Below are 21,771 nucleotides of genomic sequence, written 5' to 3'. Positions count from 1 at the left end.
AGATATAAATTTTAATTTACAATAAATACAAGAGATAAAAAAACAAACTAAATGACATGAGAAAATAAACTGGACAAATTCAAAAGGTCTGAAGCACATGACCCAGTCTCTGCTCAAATGTCTTTTTAAAAGACAAGGAGGGGAGGGATGGATAGCTATCCTTGATTCAAAAAGACTTAAGGGTTCTAAGAGCCAAGTTCATAGGTACAATGCTATTCTGGATATCATTCTAGACAAACCAGCCATAAACAACATTTTTGAGTCAACCAGAGAAATTTGAATATGATCTGGGCATTATAGGAGATGAAAATTTACTGAAATGGAAAAGCAGACATTATTGACTACAAAAAAAGGTTTCGAGAGAGAATAGACAGCATTATGCCATATTGGCATAAGAATGCATATATACCCACATAGACATATGTAGACAAAAAGATTACAAACTAATCATCTCTAGGTGGTGGGAATATATATTTTTCTCATTTTTGTTTTATATTTTGTTGTTGACATAATGTACCTGCACTACTTCTATAACATATTTTTAATTGCTTTATAATATCTCCAAGTCATGACAAAATAGTCTTGTCCTGTGCGACTTAAATTCAGCTTTGTATGTAGTTTAAAAAATGCTGAATTTCTATCAAAATGTATATATGCATATACACCTATATATACACACATATATAATGAAAGACTTAAGTAGCATTTACTATGTGACGATTTTTGTCACTTTAAGAATATAAAAATTCACCCCCAACTTCAAAGCGTTGTTTTTTTACTACAGAGGCTCCAAAACTATTAGACTATCATTTTTAACATTACAAATAATAGCTGTCATCTATTATTCTCACATAAGAAAGTAGTTCCACCTAAAAACATAGCTCAATTCAAAGAGCTATGTTCAATTATCAAAATGTTTTAGGTATTACATCCATTCATGAGGAAAAAAAAACAAGACTGGAGGCTCAAATCAAGCCTGTAGCAGTACTAATTCCTGAAAGTGAATAATCTTTACTCTGTAACCCTGTCTTGGGAGCACCAACATATAGAAAATAATACTCAGAAAATAAATGAGGCGGCAGTAGGGACCCAAAGCAGTGGCAACTGCCACCAATCCAGAATTCGCACCTAAAAAATTATAAATAGATGTCAGTCAAAAATATAAATTGAATTTTTCTGAGCAATGCAACAGAAAAATATTTTTTATTCAAAGAAATAATAATTACTGCTACTAACAAACTTTCCAACTGAATCCTTAATTTTGGTTAAGATGCTAGTAAGATTTTTAGTCTTACAGAAAAGCACAACAGTACAGAGAGCCCCTTGAAATGCAGTCATTTTAACCAGGACTAAACTCAAATGCATCCTTGCACTATGAATACTAACTAATAAAGTTGTAAATAAGTTTGCAAAGGACTTGGTTAACTTACTTAAACAAAACCATTTGTCTCTATGCATACATGGGGATGTTATATACTCATTAATGTAAACTCAGTTGGCCCCTCTTTGATTCACTTAATTATTCAAACACATAGTAAACATTCTGTGCAAGGGGCACTGAGAGCAGAAGGCTAAGAAAGGAAACACTGCTGCACTGAAGAGTCCCTACTCTATCAGGGAAGACAGACACACTGACGTGCAACGGTGCCACAGGCTCCACTGAATATAAGACCAAGATATTTTCAGAGATAAAGACAGAGGGATTAATTCTGCAGGGGCACAGATAAAGCTTCACAAAGTAAGTGATATGTTAGATAATGCTGAAGAAGTCAGTCAGACATCAGTAGACAAGAAGAACGAACAAGAGCAGTTAGAACACTCCAGGCAGAAGACACAACAGGATTATGGAAATACATAAAACATTGGGGAAAAGCAAGCAGTCCAGTGTGGCTCACACACAGAACTGTATGGAGAAAGCAGGACAGAAGACTGGAGTTAGTTTTAAGGATGGTGTGAAAGGGAGTTAATTTAAGCAGACACATAAGGAGTCAAAGGCCGGACTCAGTGTGATGGTCTCTTACAGAGCAACAATCCAATCCTTCCTTTACGTAGAATCTAGGCATTCAGTCTTTTGAAGGTTTCATTTTCCACAGATTCTCACCTTCCTTATTCATAGTTTGAGATTTTATCCCAGACTTTAGCATCCATCATAAGATAGAAGATGCAGAGAACATGTGCCACAGTACGGGAAATACATTCCCATTTAATCCTAATGACCCTAAGAGTAATATTCCCATTTTGTGAATGACAAAATTGAGGGTCAAAAAGACTGGGTAATTTGCACTAAGTTCCACAGCCAGTAAGTACTGAGTTATGATTCAAACCGGCGAGGTACATAACCCAAAGCCCATCTTCTTATACCATGCTGCCTCATAAAAGATTAAGATTTCTTATATTTTCAAATCAATAATAAAAATATAAAATTTTCAAAAGAAGCAGGTTCAAATGAAAGTGAATTTACTAATCTAATGTTAAAACTGAAAAACTTCTAAAAGACAATACAAAAATCACCGGCATTTCCAAAACTGATGTCGGCAATTAATGAGTACTGAATTATAAGACAAATATTTCTTATGCCAAGACTTATACCAATACATATCTTTCTAATATGACTTTTTTGCTTCCCAATGTCAAAATTTCTGACACACTTTTTTAGACAATTTAAACAAAATAAAAATAACTGAGAAAACTATATATATGATTTCTAATACAGAATAGCCTTAACCTGCACTTACCAGATATACTTTTGAATAACAAGTAAAGGGTTTAATATGAAATTCTCACCTAACGACTTACAAATGCAGCGCATAAAGAATTATACTAACTAGGTCACTGAAGGAAGCCAAATATTTTTGCCATCTAGTGCTCTACTTGCAGGCAATGTGGCACCATGGTTAAGAACATACACTCCAGAGCCAAGTTGCCTGGGTTTGAACTCAAGCTTCACTTACTAAGTAATCTTTTGCAAGTTACCTATCTTCAGTTCCCTGTGCAAAATGGGACTGGTAAAAGTACTTATCACATAGGGTTGTTATAGGATTAAATGCATTAATATATAGAAAATGACTAGAACATAGTGACAGTTGTCTATCAGTTGAACAAATGGGACAGACCTAGACCATAAGGGCTCACCGTAACTATTGGGGATTATTTTTCCAATGACACTGATTATTGAATAACCTAATCCTTCTAAAGAGCATCAAAGCCTAAAAGAAACCTTAACTCTTTGAAATCTTGACTATATCAATTTGCCTTTTAAGTGTTTAACTTAAGAACAAATGTAAAATATTCCCAAATTTCCCAAAGGGAAGAAAACAAAATATTATCAGTGGCTACATGCAGTAATCAGAGAGTGAGAAGAAAGGCATACATGCATGCACGGGACTTTCTGTTGTGCCTAAGCTGGAGAGCCACCACTGCTACAGCAGACCTGCAGATGCGACGTGACGTTCAGTAGACACACATACATGAGTACATGACTCGCACCCCACCTTTGAGCAAACATGTTCAATTTGTTTTGTTTTAATCAAGGTATAATTTACATACAATAAAATACAAGATCTTAAGTGATTCATTGATGAGTTCTGATAATCATATATATCATGCTGGACAGTCTTGATTCAAGAGCTGCAACAATCGCATCTCAACCGCAAGAAAGAAAATAATAAATGGTAATTAAATTCCAAAGCCTGTCCACAGAAGTCAATTTCACCAATAATATAACTGACATACTATAAAATAATGTGGCTACTATATGAGCTAAATAAATTTTTACTGGTTGTTCTAAGCACCCAATCCTGACTTAAAACACTAAAAGTATATTCTAGGTTACACTGAATTAACAAAACACCTTTAGAAAAACAACATGTAAGCTGAGATTTCATATTTACCTTGTCTCAAAATTTTACTTGAACCTAAACTAATGTGGTTAACATGACATTTAACTAGAATTTTCAAATAGGGGATAATAACCAAAAATAGCTCCTTAAGCCTTAGTTTATGTGTTCTGAATATACACAGTCTTAAGTATAATTATTGAAAATAAAGCAGTTCTAAAGTTTCTCTGTAGTACTACTCAACATAAATATATAGATATGTTTATCCCCAAACTTATAAACTAAAATACCAGTATACAGTACTAGTATTCAAACCAGTAACACTTTTTTCCTGCCATAATTATTTTAAGAAAAATTATTTCCACAGATCACATATAAGCTGTTTTAAAAATTCTAGTTAGCTGGAAGTTAACAATATGAAGCTATAACATACATGGAACATGGATGGCAAATAGAAAGTGACATACAGATTTACAGAGGCAGTGATCAAAAAGCATCAAAAGCAAATCTGAAGTTGCCTGGCTCACGAGAGGAACGGGCACTAAGCTAATTCAGAGGCAGGAGTGAAGGAATAAAGTCAGACTAACGAGAAGACAAGAAGAATCGAAAGCTAGTTAGCAAGTACCAGGACTTCACCATTTAATTCTATTTTCCAGGAATTTCTGGAGCTTTTCCCCTGCTTTCTATCAGTACTATCAACCAATAGATGTTTAAGGATCAGGTAAGAGGGAAAAAAATTCAGCCACTGATTCATAAGCTACATCAGGTCTACAATTTTTTTCCAACAAATTTTAACAAGTGTAAATTTAACAAATAGTATTCATGTATGTCACAGTTATATCCATTTTATCAACTTTACTAACCAAATTATGCTTTAAATAACTGCTACTCTCATAGACTTATATGAGAGTCTCATCTAATGAAAGATTTTATTTCTTATTAGATTTTTTTCTCTATTAAATGTGTAAAATGTTTGCATCTGGTTTCTAAATTGAAGATTCACATTGGTAGGAAAGCAGAGATAGGAGTTCCCTGAATTTTCCAGTTGATAAAGTGCTAATTGCTCATTATTTCAGAAAATATAAATTTGTCCTAACATATAAAGCATATAATCATTCCTGTACAGAGCAAATTAATGCAGCCAAAAATCTTATTTTCTAAAGTGAAAAGGGTGCAATAAGTACCAAAGCGTGAACTACAGAAATATTAAAAATATTTCTCCAAAAGTACAGAATTATTAAAAATATTGCGCAAAAAAATGGGGATTTTTAAGAATAAAGTATAGTGGTCAGAAACAGCACAGGACACAGGAACATTTAAATATTTCCTAGGTGCCAGGCCATGCATTAAAATACTTAATGCATGATGTCATTTAACATATAGAAGATCAAAGTTCTATTCTCAGCTTTGCAACTTAAAAGCCTATGACTGTAGATAACTTACTAAATCTCTGGGCCTCAGATATTTTTGTTTCTTTTTTCTGCAAAATAATGATCCTAACACCTGCTGTAACTTCTTCACTGGTTATTTCAAGGATTAAATGAGATAACTGGACATACCTTTAAATCTACAAATTGCAAAGGACTATTACAATTCTAGTAAGAAGTTGTTATGATTTGAGGTTGCATGGGCTAGAAATGTCCTGTTATTTAATTTTAGTTTAAATGTCTCATTACAAGGCAACTCAATATGATGTTTTTATAAACAAATTATAAAAGAAAAGAATTCTAATCCATTCATTTAAATTCACTTTAGCATAAATTTTAGGTTCCTTTTAACACTTCTAAATTAACTGCTCACAGTGCCAAACCAGAAAGGAAAACTGACTGCCAAGTAATTTATGAGCCCTACCAAGCTTTCAACTCCTCCAACAAGGACCTCACAACTCTCTCCCAAATTGTTACATTATATCAACTTGCCTTGACTGAAAAGTTTACACACATTTTTGCTTTGAAACGAAGTTTAGGTCTCACTTTCTAGAGTTCTTTTGTTGTTGTTTTTGTTTTGTTTTAAGTAGGTTCCATGCCCAGCGTGGGACTTGAACTCACAACCCTGAGTTTAAGGGTCCCATGCTCTACTAACTGAGCCAGCCAGGCACCCCTAGATCTCACTTTCTACAGGAAAATACCACATTCTTCAAAAGTAACATCAAGAATTGCTAGTATTTTTCTACTTAGTAGCATTACCATAAATTGGTTCATTTGGCAAGAAATCTACAATCTATAACAAAGAGCTATGAAACTGTTTTACCTTTTGTGCCAGAAACCCCACTCTAACAATGTACTCTAAGAAAACAAAGTAAACTATAGAAAGATAATCACAATAGTGCTGTATATAAAAGGGAAAAATGGAAATAATCCTAACACAGTACAGTAAGCAATCCATGATATTTAGCTGGATGAAATGTTAACTATATAGATTTAAAAAATGGCAAGTTACCCACTGACAGATAAAAATTAAGTTGTGAACAAATACCTAAGTATGTAATTATGAGCATATGTACATTAACAAAGAGGGAAAGGCAATTTCCAGTGACAAACACCTGACACAGAATTAACTATTTCTACTGTTTAAACTGAAGATTACACAATTTTAAACAATCAAGGCCCTCTGAACTCTATTTAAATGTAAGCAAATTAGAACCACAGAAAAATATCTTATCAAGTCACTGATAATGCTAGCAATACTCTAAAATCCAAAGTACAACTTTGTGTATTAGCAGAGGGATTATTCCCCTCAACAAATTTAATCAATTTTTCTTCAGAGCTGTTACGAAATAATGTATCTACAACTGTTCAAGCCTACATCTGTGAACCTCTAAAAATTTAAGTTGCCCAACTAACTGGTTTTAACGAGCATAAGAAACAATTACCTTCTTCCTAGGTCTCTGGATGAATACGATAAGGCTGATTTCCTGTTTCAGAACTCTGCTGCTGTTAAAATACACACACGCACACCCCCCACACCATGGTTTTGCTCCCACTAACAAACATCTAAGACTGGCTACCAATGACGAATCAAGTAAAATATGGTTGTAACTTACAGAACAACTTTCAAAAGACTGTCATTTCAACAAGCATTAGACATACTTGCCCACCTTACATACCTCAACTAAGACAAATGCTAACTCTCATTTTCTACAGCAAACTCATAATCAAGTATATGAAAAATTAGAAAAGTTCAAATTATAACATTGATTCAGCATTACTATAAAGTACATAAGAGTATCTTTCATGCTCTAATCTTTATATTCAGTGTTAGGTTTATGTTACTTCTGTAACTCATTTCATTATAAAAGCCATGCTTTTTATCATTTACCAGAGATAACTATCTAAAACAGAAGGTTCGGTCTGCTCTGTAAGGCCATTAACTTTTACAGAAAAAAAGATATTCAAACAGGTAAGACACAGAAGATGACAAGGGATGTGTCAATAGTTTGAGAACAAAGACCTAGTAAGATTTAGTGCAAATTCACTCAATATTAGTAACCTGCATTAAAAAAAAACAGATTCCAACATTTCCAACTTTATCTTTTAGATGCAACCGTGCACTAATGTCCTAATACTCAAAAATAACTACAGACACAAGGTACTAAGAAAAAAAAGTTCTAATACAAAATGTGTCTCCGGCAAGTGCGTTTTCATTTTCCTACTAATAAGGCTAAAACTGTAAAATCTTTAAATCTACTTTTAACAATCAAATTTACCTTTCCATGAAAGCACTGCTAATTTGAACCATTTTAATGGAGGAAAGCTCCAAACAAGTGTGTGCTAAACTGCTTCATTTTATATTTGGCTTTAATATAATAAAACTAAGTCTTTATTTTATATCTAAGCCAGGAAATCATTTAGAAATGACTTGCTGCTTTTTTTTTTCCAACTGGCAAAAATAGTTTTGCCTAACTGCTGTATTTTAGTCCTGGATCAGAATAATATAAACTAGAAGTACAGGTCTATTTTAAAATATGAAGGCACACATACTGACATTCATTACTACATTAGTAAGAATCATATTACTGATTTTATGATAATTGCCTTGTTCTAATACTGAAAAATATGATTCATATTCCCAGAGTCTATTTTTATCATTATATCAGCTTTACAATCATTTGAATAAGTGGATTATTAAAAAAACTGCTGAAATTACATATACTAAAATACTAGTCAAAATTCAGATTTTAAATTTTAATAATATGCTATTTTTAAATATACTAAAAAATATGAGAGCAAGTCTACATTGCTTGGTTTGAAAAGGTAATACTTTTAATTTTAGTCAGCTACCCATAAATGCTTGTTCCTGAAGCAATATAATTTTAGTATAAATCCAATTATTACAATTAGGGGAAAAAAGCACAATTACTGATCAAAATTAGTTGTGGAATCTTCATATGCAAAGGAGAACACACTAAAAATCTTGGAAATTATTAACCTGAAACATGAAAGATAAAATTAAGGAGTCAACTCTGTCAACCAATAAACAAACTTTTTAAAAACATAAAGTTCAACATATAGAAAAACAAAAATACCAACAGTTAGATGGGAGAGACAGAAATGAAAACAAAGGAAAGGAGCTCTTAACACCTCACACCCTTTAAATACAATTAGGTAAACAAAACAGGTAAAGACATTAAGTATTTGGATAAAAATCTCACCTACATATGTGCTGCCTGACTTAATGAAAGAGAGATAATTTATGTACACATTATCTGTCTATCCAAAAAGGCACCATTCTTTTCATGGCCTGAACAAATTCTATAAAGTGATGCTAGTAAAATAATCTATTTTCATCAGACATGAATTTGAAATTGGCGAGATGTTTCTTACACAAAAAATAGAGGCCCTAAACACAAAGTTAGATGTGAGAACATAAATTCAAAATCATATCTGAACTGAAATATTATGCCTGATCATATTAATCATTTGGCATGATAACAAACTTCTCAATAAAAAACAGTCAATATAATAAATTTTTAAAAAGTAGATTAAAACTAATCAGACCCTGTTAAGCCCAATATGCAATTTGAAGACATCTATGCAACCTGGCAACACCCAGCTCTTGGGGGGTGAAAAGGAATTATGTTACAGAAACAACTTATAGGGACACCTGGGTGGCTCAGTCGGTTAAGCGGCTGTCTTCGGCTCACATCATGCTCCCAGGGTTCTGGGATCAAGTCCCACATTGGGCTCTTTGCTCAGCAGGGAGCCTGCTTCTCCAACTCTGCCTCCTCTGCCTGCCATTCCCCCTGCTTGTGCTCTCTCTCTGACAAATTAATAAAATCTTAAAAAAAAGAAAAAAAAGAAACAAACAAACAACTTATATATAGTGGCTTAAAATGAAAAAGCCAAATTTTAAATGGGGAAACTCATTTACTAGCAGAAAGACAAGAACTGAGTTGTACAAGAAAGCAGAGGACCTGAAAAATATTTAAAGCAAATATTTAAGAAATACATATTAAATCAGTACCCTGATGAAGTTCTGTAATAATGAATTCCTATATATCAACTGCTAGGAACATTACAGTTTAAAAATATCAAAACCTCGTATAACTTAATATCTCAAGTTAAAACATGATGTTTCCACTTAAATATCCAAATAATGTTGTAAAACTAAATGACTAAAAGCCAGATTTCCATTACATAAGCTTTAGTTCTCAACCAGTATCTTTGTATTTTAGAAGAAAAATATAAACACTGGTATAACCAATAAGTTTTATTTTTGCAAAAGCTTAAAATTTGATATTAGTCCTTAAAGACTACAATTAATAGATTCCAAAAATCAGAAATGTCAAAACCACTCATATCACTAGATTATCTTAACTTTTTCCTATATTTGAGTAACAGATGGCGAGCCTTAGTTCTTGGACACTACACAATAATCACAATCTGCGTGACCTTTTCAGTATTAAAAAGAATCCAAATAGCCTTAATAACCAGCACCTCAGTGTATTTCACAGTATTACCTATAATCCTGATCACAATGAACAGAAACTAGATATGCAAAACTGCATCATACTTTCAGTGTACTGTATTTATTTTACATAAATTTCCTACAACTAGTCCATGAAAACTACCCAGATGTCAGATTGCTTCTTCAGTTCTCAAAAAACGTACATGCATACATTTACAAAGTATTTTTACCATTACTTTGTTTTCATAAGCACCAAAAGGTATATACCATATCTAGATCAAAATTTCCTTATGTTTAAGTACTGAAACAATTTTATCTCATTTAGAAAAATGTTACTGTAACAAGTAATTTTGTTTAAAAAAGAGAAGAGTTTGTTTCTTCCTCAATATTTTTGTTCTAAGTACATGAATTAATACATTTGCTGAGAAAGAAAGACATCATTTAGCTACTAAGGTTAAAATTATCTCCCTATTTTAATATCTGACACTTTAAAATCTGACACTAACAAATGCAATTTTTGATTATAAGTGAAATGCACAGCAAACCTTCATCAATAAATATCACCAATTACTGAGGCAACTATGCAAATATAACTGTATCATTCAAAATACGCTCCAGAGAACAATATCATCATGACAAGCCATACCCTGATTAAAGACAGGAAAGTGATAGGGTTATATCCACTTTGGTGTAAAATAATGTGAAGGTTTATTCAAACCACTTCTATACCCACTTTAATTGCAATACAATTTAATATTCCTACAACAGAAAAAGGAAATTTGACAGATTCAAAGTGTTTAGATAAATTTTATTTTGTCTTTCTCAAATGAGTAAAATATGCTTAAATTTTAAATACGTAATAGCTTTCCTGGAAATAACTTAGGGGAAAAAAGTTTCAAGAGTCCAACACTTCAGCTTTTTTTAGTGTGTAACAGATTATGATTTTGCGGATCAAAATCATGAAACTTTTTCTCACTATTTAGCTCATCTTAAATCCACTCTAAAGAAAAATCAGAAAGTAACAGAAAAAAGTATTAGCCAAATACTGGAAAAAAGTTTAATGTGTAACTAACTACAGGAAAACAAATATTTCTGATTCGACTTCACCATTTAAAATAACTAAGGCAATTATGAGGGGATCCAGAAATTGTTTAAAAATGCACGTACACCTTTTAAGTTCACTACGATAAATTACATTTTAAAATACATGCATATGAACAAAACTAGAAGCTAGAAGGAAACATGAAGTTTCAGAGAAGTAGGACAATAGGCACTTCTTAAAAATTCTCTTTAGTTGTATTTGTATAAAACAAATTTTTTAGAAGAAATTTTCTTAAGTATAGCAAGCAAATGAAGTTTATTATTCATATACTAAAATAAATACCATAAGCCTTACTCAATTACATTACAGCAATAAATGCCATCTGTTTTTCTTAACAAATCTGAAGCTATCATAAATAAGCAGTCCTGGTTTAAAAATATTTATCAGTATCTCTGGACATCTAATTTAATTTCAAAAAGAAATCACAACACTCAGTCAAAACTTAAATTTCATAAGAATTTTTAAGATAGGCCTGACATTTTATTCTGCTTGTGCAAAGTGAGAGGCAAAGTAAATTGTAAAATCAAGCAAACAGAAAAAAAATCACAGCAAACAATCTATTCCTAGAATACTTTCGTAATTACATTTGTCTACCCTAAAAACAAAACAAAATTCAGAATCCCCTAAGCTACTCCCCTGACATTTTCTCATCTCTGAACTAATCTAAAGCTCCATCCTAATTTTTTCTAAAAACTTCACATTAATGCAAGTTTTTAAATTAGATAAATAAAGCACTTCAACAGGCTGACATAGCAAAGTTAGGATCTAGAAAAGAATGTTAACACATGCATCAGAGAACCTCAGAGTCAGCCCTACTTTCTTTATCTGGAAAGACAGAAGTTTTTTTTATAACTTGTCAGAAATTTGCCATTTTACATCAACACATTTAACTCCATGAGATCTGAGTATAACAGAGCAGCTTTACAATAAAGTGTAACACTAAAAAAATGCATTAAATAGCAAAAACCAACTACACTGGGGGCAAAGTATCTCTCCACAACTCAACAACTACATAATTAAAGGAAACAAGCTAAAAGATTACTTTAAAAACTACTGCCAATATAAAAAATTTTTTAAAGTTGGTATTTTTTTAATAAAGCATATCCATCCTGTTAGAGCGGTTCTATGTAACATCCTTCTGAATACCTCTGAAGGTGCATTACACTTACACGTGTATTGAAAACATCTTCAGCCTTCTCTAAAAGAAGTTCAAAGCAACACTTTTCACAACCAGCCAAGTAACAGATGAGCCTTCTTCAAATAAGCCTTTTTGGTTACTAGTGGTATCTTTTGTGGACAAAGTTCCTATTATAAAAGCATACTGGGGGCGCCTGGGTGGCACAGCAGTTAAGCGTCTGCCTTCAGCTCAGGGCGTGATCCCGGTGTTGTGGGATCGAGCCCCATATCAGGCTCCTCTGCTGGGAGCCTGCTTCTTCCTCTCCCACTCCCCCTACTTGTGTTCCCTCTCTCGCTGGCTGTCTCTATCTCTGTCGAATAAATAAATAAAATCTTTTAAAAAAATAAATAAATAAAGCATACTGGCCTAGCAGCAGTCAGAAAACCTAGATATTAAAAGCCTCACTCCATCATGTATTAGCAAACTGACCTTCTTAAATACCACAGCCTAAGGGCAAAGGTACGGACTTTTATCAAATATTATACTTCTCTTATTACTTATTACTATGTAGCAGACACTTTATACCTTTAAAGTAGAGTTTCTTGGGATGCCTGGGTGGCTCAGTCAGGTGAGCATCTGCCTTCGGCTCAGGTCATGATCCCAGTGTCCTGGGATCAAGTCCCCCAGAATCTCCCCCAGAGTCCTTCCTATCTGGGCTCCTTGCTCAGCAGAGAGCCTGCTTCTCCCTCTGCCTGCTTCTCCCTCCTCCCTGCTTGTGCTCTCTCTCTCTCTCTCTGACAAATAAATAAAATCTTTAAAAAAAAAGTAATAGAGTTTCTCAAGCTCGCATTATTGGCAATTTGGGCCAGATAACTCTTTGCTGTGGGAGGGACTGTCCTCTTCACTGTAGGATGTATAGCAGCATCCCTGGGCTGTGACCCAGATCTGCCAGGTGTGACCACCAACAATGTCTCCAGACGCTGCCAAATGCCCAGACAAGGTGGGAGGAGGTCACTCCCAGTTGGCAACCAATATTCGGAAAACACCTCACCTGTACTTTTTTTTTTAAAGATTTTATTTATGTATTCGACAGAGATAGAGACAGCCAGCGAGAGAGGGAACACAAGCAGGGGGAGTGGGAGAGGAAGAAGCAGGCTCATAGCGGAGAAGCCTGATGTGGGGCTCGATCCCATAACTCCGGGATCACGCCCTGAGCCGAAGGCAGACGCTCAACCGCTGTGCCACCCAGGCGCCCCTCACCTGTACTTCTAACAAACCTAAAAACTACCCTATGAGGATTTTTACCACCATGTTAGAGATGTAGAAAATAGGGTTCACTAACGTTAAGCAGCATATCTTTTATTACACAACTGATACGTGGCTGAGCAAGGAGTTATGCTAGACTTTAACTAGCTGACTCCCAAGTCCACACTCTATCTACCCCACCATGCTGCTTTTCTAAACTTACTACCTCATCTACATAACCAGAATAATATTTGCCATGTTGAGCTATTTACGGTTTACAGATCAAATGATACTGTATGTATAAATTCTATTAACCTAAAGGAAATAACACATTAAGGATTTGTTTGATTGAAGATAACGTAATACAGTGGTTCACAAAGTGGGATCCCCAAACCACCAGTGTCAGCATCACTTGGGAACTTGTTACAAATGCAAATTCTCAGGCCCCAAACCAGACCTAATGAATCACAAATTCTCAGGGTGGGACAAGTAATCTAAGGTCTTAACAAGTCCTCCAGGTTATTCTGATGCCCTCTCAAGTTTGAAAACCACTGATATAATGGGGGAAATACTGCAACAAGTGCCAAAAAACCCTACATCTTTCTTTGGACTCAATCTCTACTAGCCCTTAACAAGTTACTGATTCTTATTGGAGCTATGATTCCTACACTATAAAAGAAAAATAATAATAATAATAATAATAATAATAATAATAATAATAATAATAATAATGACAGACAGTAGTCCTTGCTCTATCTTTTAGGCTTTTTTCTTCTATGCAAAACCAAATGAGCTAAATATTAAGAAAAGGCTTTGATAATTTAAAAAATAAAAAAAGGCACACACTAAACAAATTTAAGACACTGTTAGGATATATGTCAGCTAACTCCACTGCATTAATTAAACAGAAAAAAAAAAAAACCCTTCTGACTCAAGTTTTCATTTTTCTCTTATTTCATATTTCATGAATGATTAAGAATGTTAAATAAATTTTACATCATGGCTAAATAAAGCCTGGCAAAACAGTTTTCACATTATGAAAAAACAAAACAGAACAGGAAAAGCCCAAGCATTCCATTTGATCTCTAACAGACTCAGAATAAAGTAATTCCTAAGTACACATTTTAAAAGTAAACACGTAAAAATCAAGCTTAGTTAACACCCCCCAAACTTCATTTTAAAAGTAGAGAAAAGTTTTCAGTTCTATTTATTTAATCTCCAATCAGTTCAGGATGACCAGAATACTCAAAAGAAGTCTCACTAATTCATGAGAGCAAAGGTATTTTAAATGGAAAAAAACTGCATACATTTTAAAGCAGAGTTGTTTCCAACTCTGAACATGTATGCTCTATAAATCACATCAAGAATACATGATTTAAAGAATATGTGATTCAAATCACAATGCATTTCGTAACACCTTAAACAATAAGATATTCTTTTTCAAAGGTCAAAAATATTAAACATACAAAATTGGCAGAATGCAATCCTTGCAATTACTAGTAAGAAGAAAACCTGGTATTTTAGCCCGAAAATCTACAAAAATCAAAGGAAAAAAAATTCAAAACTATTCTGAAGAGTCTTAATAATATTAAATCAACTAAGTTTTCAATAGAACATAGATGGCATGTGACAGGAAAGAGTTTTAGACAATGCAATTTTCCTAGAAGATGTCAAAATGTTCAATTCTACAGTGGAGACTTAGACCAAAAATACAGTTAGTTTATACAACACATAATAAAATATATAAAAATCACGTCATCAGATGGTCACATATATAATGAGACAGAGCACCATTCATTCTGCAATGCAAAACAAATAAGCAAAAAAACTCACTGGAAATCAAGTGCTTCACTATTGACAGTACTGGGAAACAGGTGGGAGACCAGCAAAGGTAAAGGGGAAAAAAAAGAATCATCATCCCTAGGCACACTAAATGGCCTTTACCATGTAGGTCTTAAGCTGAATCCAACCTTCCTCATACGTGGCAAGAATAAATGTTTTCTTCCCATTTCCAAGGCCTAAAATTATACTGAGACTCTTGATCAAATGTAAAATGGGATGCAGTAATACAAAGGTTTAACCCTAAATTAAAATCCCTCTGTTACATGAATGCATTGTCAGATTACATTAAGTGTAAATTGCATAGTAATAAGTGTAACTTGGCACTCAAAATTGCATACCTCTCCCAAAAATGAACTTGAAAAGATATGCTTATATACCTTTATGGATAAACTATGACATACTTTTGTATCATACATTAAAAGTTTTCTTTGAGAAGATCACTCTTTGTGAATAAAATATATTTAAGTTGACCTATCTCTAACACTAAAGAAAATTTATTATAACAAATTTTTATTTTAAAACATCTACTTCATTATGCAATCATAATAGGAAGTTTTCATCTTACCTCAATATCTTAAAGCAAACACTTTTTGATTAGCATGATTAATTTTCTCTGGTCAATAGTATGAGTGAGCAGACCTTTATATTCCATTTGTGATGAAACAATAAAATCACACACTAACTTATACTCAGAGCTCCTAAAGGAATACCCTTATTTCAAAAAATACTCACAGTTTGAACCAATTAAAATTCTAACGTGTCCAAAACTGAGGAAATTCAGTTACAATCACTGCTCCTCCCGTAAATGAAAATACAAATACTTTCTCAAACATGGGTAATCTGAAATTATAATTTTTAAGAGCAGCAGTTACCACGTAGGTATTCACAGTGTGGCAGGTAGTATGCTAAGCAAATTACTCATATTATCTAATTTATTCTTTAAGATAAATTTTACAGATGCAAGCTTGAGAAAGAGTGAGTAATCTCACTCAGTAATCACCCAGCTGCTAGTGGGAGAGCCAGGATTCCAACACAGGCAATTCTGGCTTCAGAGCCTACACTGCCACCCTAACATCTACAATGAAACAACGTACACACAATGTGCAGATAAAATTAATACTCAACATTTTAATGCCTTTTAAAATAAATTTAACCTTATGTGAAAATGATAAAATAATATACACCAAGGTAACCTTGTTTTTAGAAATATTACGATAGTTTGCTAACTTTGTACCTACTTAGACATATACACCGAATATTCACACACTATGTTAGATTCACTGTCCCTATCTGAAGTGATGAGTATGGATGACAAAGCGCATAACCACCTAAAATATAACACATCAACAGTCTTCTTGTCCACACCATGTACACGGTAAGAATATTCTCTTGCTGTCAGGTGCAGCCACAGTATCCATCTCTCACTATTCTCAGTACAACCAAGCATATACCTCACACCCTGAAGATATCCACCTAGCTCTTAATGCAAACTGCTGCAAATGAAGAGAATATGCCTGAACTAAAACTTCCCCTCTAAAATTAATTTACACCTAAATAATGTTTATTCTTATATTAATATTTTCCCAAACGCCTTTATTCCAGTGCAAATTACCTTAAAAGAGCCAAATTGCTAATACCTTTTCTGTAACCAATGAAAAAATTTCAAAAAATTAGAGGTTAGGTGAAGAGTCAAATTCAATATACTAACTTCACCTTTCCTGACAAACAAAAGTATTTTACATTAGTAGGTACACATGTCCAATGCTTAGAAAGACAATCATTACTGGCAGACCGCAACACTTTTGACCACCTAGCAAAGAATGCATGTGGCAGTAAGTGGCCTTTATAAAACAATTAAGGATATCAGTTCGCTCAGCAAATCCTTACCAACTTAAGGTTATGCAGTCTAACCTCAACATTACTGACAGCTCTGATAGCAAATACATTAATTTCAAAGCTACCAGACAGAAAGCAACTGTAAAACAGAAGTGAATGTTTACTGAAATCATTACTGACCCCTACCTCAGAAGTTGATACAAATGTCTTAAGTCACTATCCTTAGAACAAATTCTAACACATTCCTTAATGAATTCAGGTCACAAAAGAATTCTCCAATACTGACTCCACTTAAAATCAAAGTTTATCTAAAAAAAAAAAAGAGAGGGAGAAAGAGAAGCAAGGAAGAGTGAGGCCTCTACAAAATAGAAATAAAACTTCAGAACTCATAATCTCTATAGGAAAAAAATATGGTTATCAAATAAGTATTTTATACAATCATTAATGACATTGTTTCTGGAAGCTAAATCCTTGGACCACGACCAAGGCCAAACACTTCAAGTAAGTGAAACACCATCACATGCATGCACACTTCTAAATTTCTTTACAAACTTCATTTCACATACACTGTTTTAATATAAAAACATTTCCTACACATTTGTCTTACTAAAAAAGGCTGAGGTCAAAATTTAAAAACAAAATGTTTACTGAGAGTGAATTCATGTTGAAACTTTGTGCATGGATTTTCCCATAAGTATTACTCCATTAAAAGTCACAGAAGTAATTACTTAAGTGGCTTAAAAAATATTAAGCTATCACCAAATGAACAAACAGCAAATGCAAATCTCAAAATGAGAACATGTGAAAATAAGAATTAACATTAAGAAGTTTGTGTATTTTACTTAAGTGGTTATTAGGAAAAAACATCTACTGTTCCACACAAAAACTAAAATATCGATAGCTGCCTTTCTCATGTTGTTAAAATTCTAAAAGGAAGGAACACCAATGCATCTTTCTTTTTCCACAGTTTCTAAAAAACAAATTTTAAACGAAGGTGGTTATAAGTCACCATATTTTATGACGTCTATTCATCTAATATTCACTAAGTTCACCATATGCAACATGAATCCGCAGATAGCTGCTGTACTGCACAAACCTTGACAACACACAGCAATGAAAGCCCTTTTTCCTTCTATTTAGTCAGATAAACTCGAAGTTATTCTCCTTTCAGTTGCACTTTATTCTTGAATAATCTTTATGAAAATGAAGTTTGTAAACTGTTATACAGCAATTAGAATGCCCGGTCATGCTGTTTAAAAAAGAAATGCAACGTAGCAGATATGAAAGTGTAAAATAAAAATTGTGAATAGAATCTTTAAAAAAAAACACACACAAAAAAAACCCCGCACCTCACAATATGGTCATTTCAGTAATCAGTAATCTTAAAAGAAAATACAGTTAACTTCAATAGTCCCTGTACCCTCTACAAGTTAAAAATACTCCCTATGGTTAACATTTGAAAAGACACAAACTTATCAAAAATAAAAATACATGCAACCAAAGCCTAAAGTTTCCATGAAATCTAAAGACACTAAATTTTTTATAGTCTCACGGTTAGCACTACTTTCCAGACTAACAGTAAGATACCAAGAAATTATTTTTAGAATAACTTAATTTTGCAAATAATATTGCAAAACTTGCAAACAATCGTCCTCAATTTTCCTCTGAAAAATCACTACATTCTTAATCTTTCTTATCAGATAGAAATCTTCAATCACTACTTTCATAAAGGAATTTAACTTCTCACAGGCTAGCTGCTGAAACAGATACTACAACCTGCCAGAGACAAAGTCTTCAATGGCCATTTTAATTTTCCCCCCACAATAAACACAGAACACTAAAGTGAAACCAAGCAAACCAAAGTGCTTTGGTGTATAAAAATTATTGGAAGTGCAACTATCAAAGAAGAGCCCTTCACTGACTTTTTCCTAAGTGATTTTTTTTCATATCAATATTTGGCTCAATAAAACCACAACTCTAGAAATTAAGTGTTATTAGTCATTTGATGCAATATTTGACACTGCTTTCCATACATACCATAACTAAAAGCACAGTGTTAGAGAAAGTTTTAAGTCACATAAATTTCATGTATAGAGGCACACCTCTGAAATCAAAGGAGAACTCGCCAATCATCTTACTACTCACATGAAAGAACCTGGTAGAATAATTTTAAACTTAAAACCCTGCTAAATTTTAAAGCAAATGGGTAAAGTAAAAATAGTATAAACGTACTCTGAATAATAAAAGCAATCTACCAAACAGTATTACAGACATTTTTTTTTTGCATGGGGACTTTTCTTAAAAGTTAAAGAAACATTTAATCAATTTGTTCCTATACATCCAGATGGCTGTCAGTTCACACCAACAGTAGACCGCTTTTGGAATAAATTACAAATCAGTTCTTCCATAATTAATTACCTTCTAGGCAAGCGGGTCAAGTTCAGCCTGACTAGTTTTGCAATTAATGCAGACTCCAGAACTTCCAAATATTCTTTAAAAATATTATTTTTTTAACTTAACAGAAACCTTACGTTTTGTGTGTTATAAAGCTCCTTCTTCAGTAACTTTTACCTTCATCTCAAAACAAACACTTGGGCAAAATTAGTTGTACACATTTACGTGCAGCTACATAATCCAAAGGAATAAAACCTCTTCAGACATAAAACATTTTCTTCAAAAAACAAATCTTCCCCACAGTGTTCAGCAGGATATATGGACACTTTAGCGCCCCTCAACCTTTAGGCAAAATGTTTACTGATATTTGCTAAGACATAATTTTTACTAAGAATACTCTAGTAACACTGATGCAATTACATAATTTTAACTAAATATTATCTACTGTTATAATTCACACCACCAAATTTTTGGTCTTAATAGCAGCCTTAATAAGATGCTTCAGGCACCTCAGACCAACAACTTAATTCTGTTTTTTCATGCCTTGGATACTGGCCTACCAGGAACTCTGAACGTCTGTGATACTTTCCATTCTGCAAACCAGGAGGGCTCTATCCTCATCCCTTGATCAAAACCAGTTCATTATACCTGAAACTGCAAAGATCAATGCCTTTTGATAACCACTATCTTTTGAGGTACAAAGGCCTAACTTTTAGACAACCAAAACAATACACTTGTTAAAATTCCTGGGTTTCTGTCTTATTCAACAATCTGAGTCAGTAAATTTAAGACACTGGGTGAAAAACAGCTAACATACCTCCACAATCTGAAACTGGAGTAATCCCCTCTTGCCAGCGTTTCTGGTTATGAGCTGGTAAATTACACTTGACATTATACACAAGTCAAAGTACAATTAATGGACCCCCAAAGGTGTCAGAGGACCTGCAACTTCAATTAGGTGAGCAGCAATTCTGTCTTGAATTTCAAGGAAGAACTGAAGCTTAATCTCTGCAATCACGATTTGCTGCACACAATACCCTTAGAACCCACACAACAGTATCATCTGGGATCAAAAAACACTCAATCTCCATTGTATTGCGTGTGACAAGACCACTGAATATAAAATGCTACTCAGCTGCAAATTTCATGCCCTATCCTATATCACCCCATCAGGAGGAAAAAAAAAACAAACGCAAATTTAACAAAGATCTAGTAAGAGCGCCTTATGAGGTATATTACCTATGACACTATTGATTTCAAACTACAAAACTAAATGCAGTTCGAAGTTGCAATTAAACTTAGCTTAAATATACAAACCTACTTTTGCCCTCCAATGAACACCATATATGCTGAAAATGATTCTGCTTCCAAAGTTATGCAAATCAGTTCACAACTCACATTTAAAAAAAAAAAGTCTATCAATGCAACCCAGGAAACTAAAAACAATCACTGCAAGATTCTGATGCAATATGCATACGTGCAACACTAATTTTCATTTTAATCTAATCTATACCCTTGATCTAGGGCCTAAAGCCAAGATTTAATCGAAATATGCTCAACCTCAAAGCGTCTACTTTTCTGTTCATTTAGCAGACCGGATTACCGAGCTCACTAATCCACCAACGGTGTGCTGTATTCTGGATTAACGGACAATAGCCCTTCGGAAGAGACCCCGTAGACAGACCCGAGAAACCAATCGGTGCCTTGACACTTGCAAGCAGGCAAGAGTTCCATGTAGCCGAACACACCCTAGGTTGAATGCATTCAAGTGAGACACCAAATAGACACGATCTAGAAATTCGAGCAGGGCTAGCTGCTATAGTCACCCAAACTATGGAAATTTTTCGCCTCCGTCTGCTCCCACGTTCTAAGAGAGAGTGACAGAAAGGCAGAGAGAGGCAGAGGCAGAAATGGATACAGGTCAAGTCTAAGTCGAATCCATCCTCTTGATATCTCCTTTTGTTTCTGCTAACGATCTCTTTGATGATGGCTGTCATGTCTGGGAGCCTGTGGCTGAAGAAAAAGGAGGAGAGAGATGGCAGAAGCTGCTGGTGGCGGGGCTTCTTCTGCAGGATGGATATGGCTCTGGACTTGGCGGTAGCGGATGCCCCTCGCTCTGCCGCCGCCTGGCTCTGGACCGCAGCCGGGTAATGGCTGCTGCGGCGGCTGCTGGATGGTTGCAGCGACTGGGCCTGCTTCTCCTCAGCAGCCAGAGGCCTGGCCGCGGCGGCCGCGGGACGGGAAGGAGACGGAGAATCCTCGGGACGGCCGCTGCCTCCGCCGGCGGCCTCCGGAGCCCGGGCCGGGAGAGGTGCGGCGGCGGCGGAGGGGAGGTTTACAGCGGGCCCGGGTCCCTGGACGTGCCGCCGCCGCCGCCGCCGTGTTGGAGGCAGTAGGAGGGGAGAGACCAACTCTCCGGCGGCCCCAGCCCTGGAAATGGTGACAGGCGACTCCGGCCCCCTCCCCGGAGCTGCAGCCGCCGCGGCCGCCCA

At 34.6% G+C, this 21,771-nt stretch overlaps 1 protein-coding gene across 2 annotated transcripts in view; it reads right to left on the bottom strand.

The window, feature by feature from the left end:
• PTEN (phosphatase and tensin homolog) overlaps positions 1–21,771 on the bottom strand; it is an 89,948-nt gene that overhangs the window by 66,931 nt on the left and 1,246 nt on the right. The window contains exon 1 of one of the 2 annotated variants that reach the window (XM_034662384.1): positions 21,198–21,419. The exons of the other annotated variant lie outside the window; for it this stretch is intronic. Coding sequence (XP_034518275.1) covers positions 21,198–21,276 — 79 coding nt within the window. The 5' untranslated portion in view covers positions 21,277–21,419. Of the gene's footprint in view, positions 1–21,197; positions 21,420–21,771 lie in introns of those variants that run through there. 2 annotated transcript variants of the gene reach the window in all.

The sequence above is a fragment of the Ailuropoda melanoleuca genome, chromosome 6 (genome assembly GCF_002007445.2).
Source record: "Ailuropoda melanoleuca isolate Jingjing chromosome 6, ASM200744v2, whole genome shotgun sequence".
Classification (NCBI taxonomy): Eukaryota; Metazoa; Chordata; class Mammalia; order Carnivora; family Ursidae; genus Ailuropoda; species Ailuropoda melanoleuca.
Note: the sequence above shows the minus strand (reverse complement) of the source record. Positions and strands in the feature narration are given on the sequence as shown.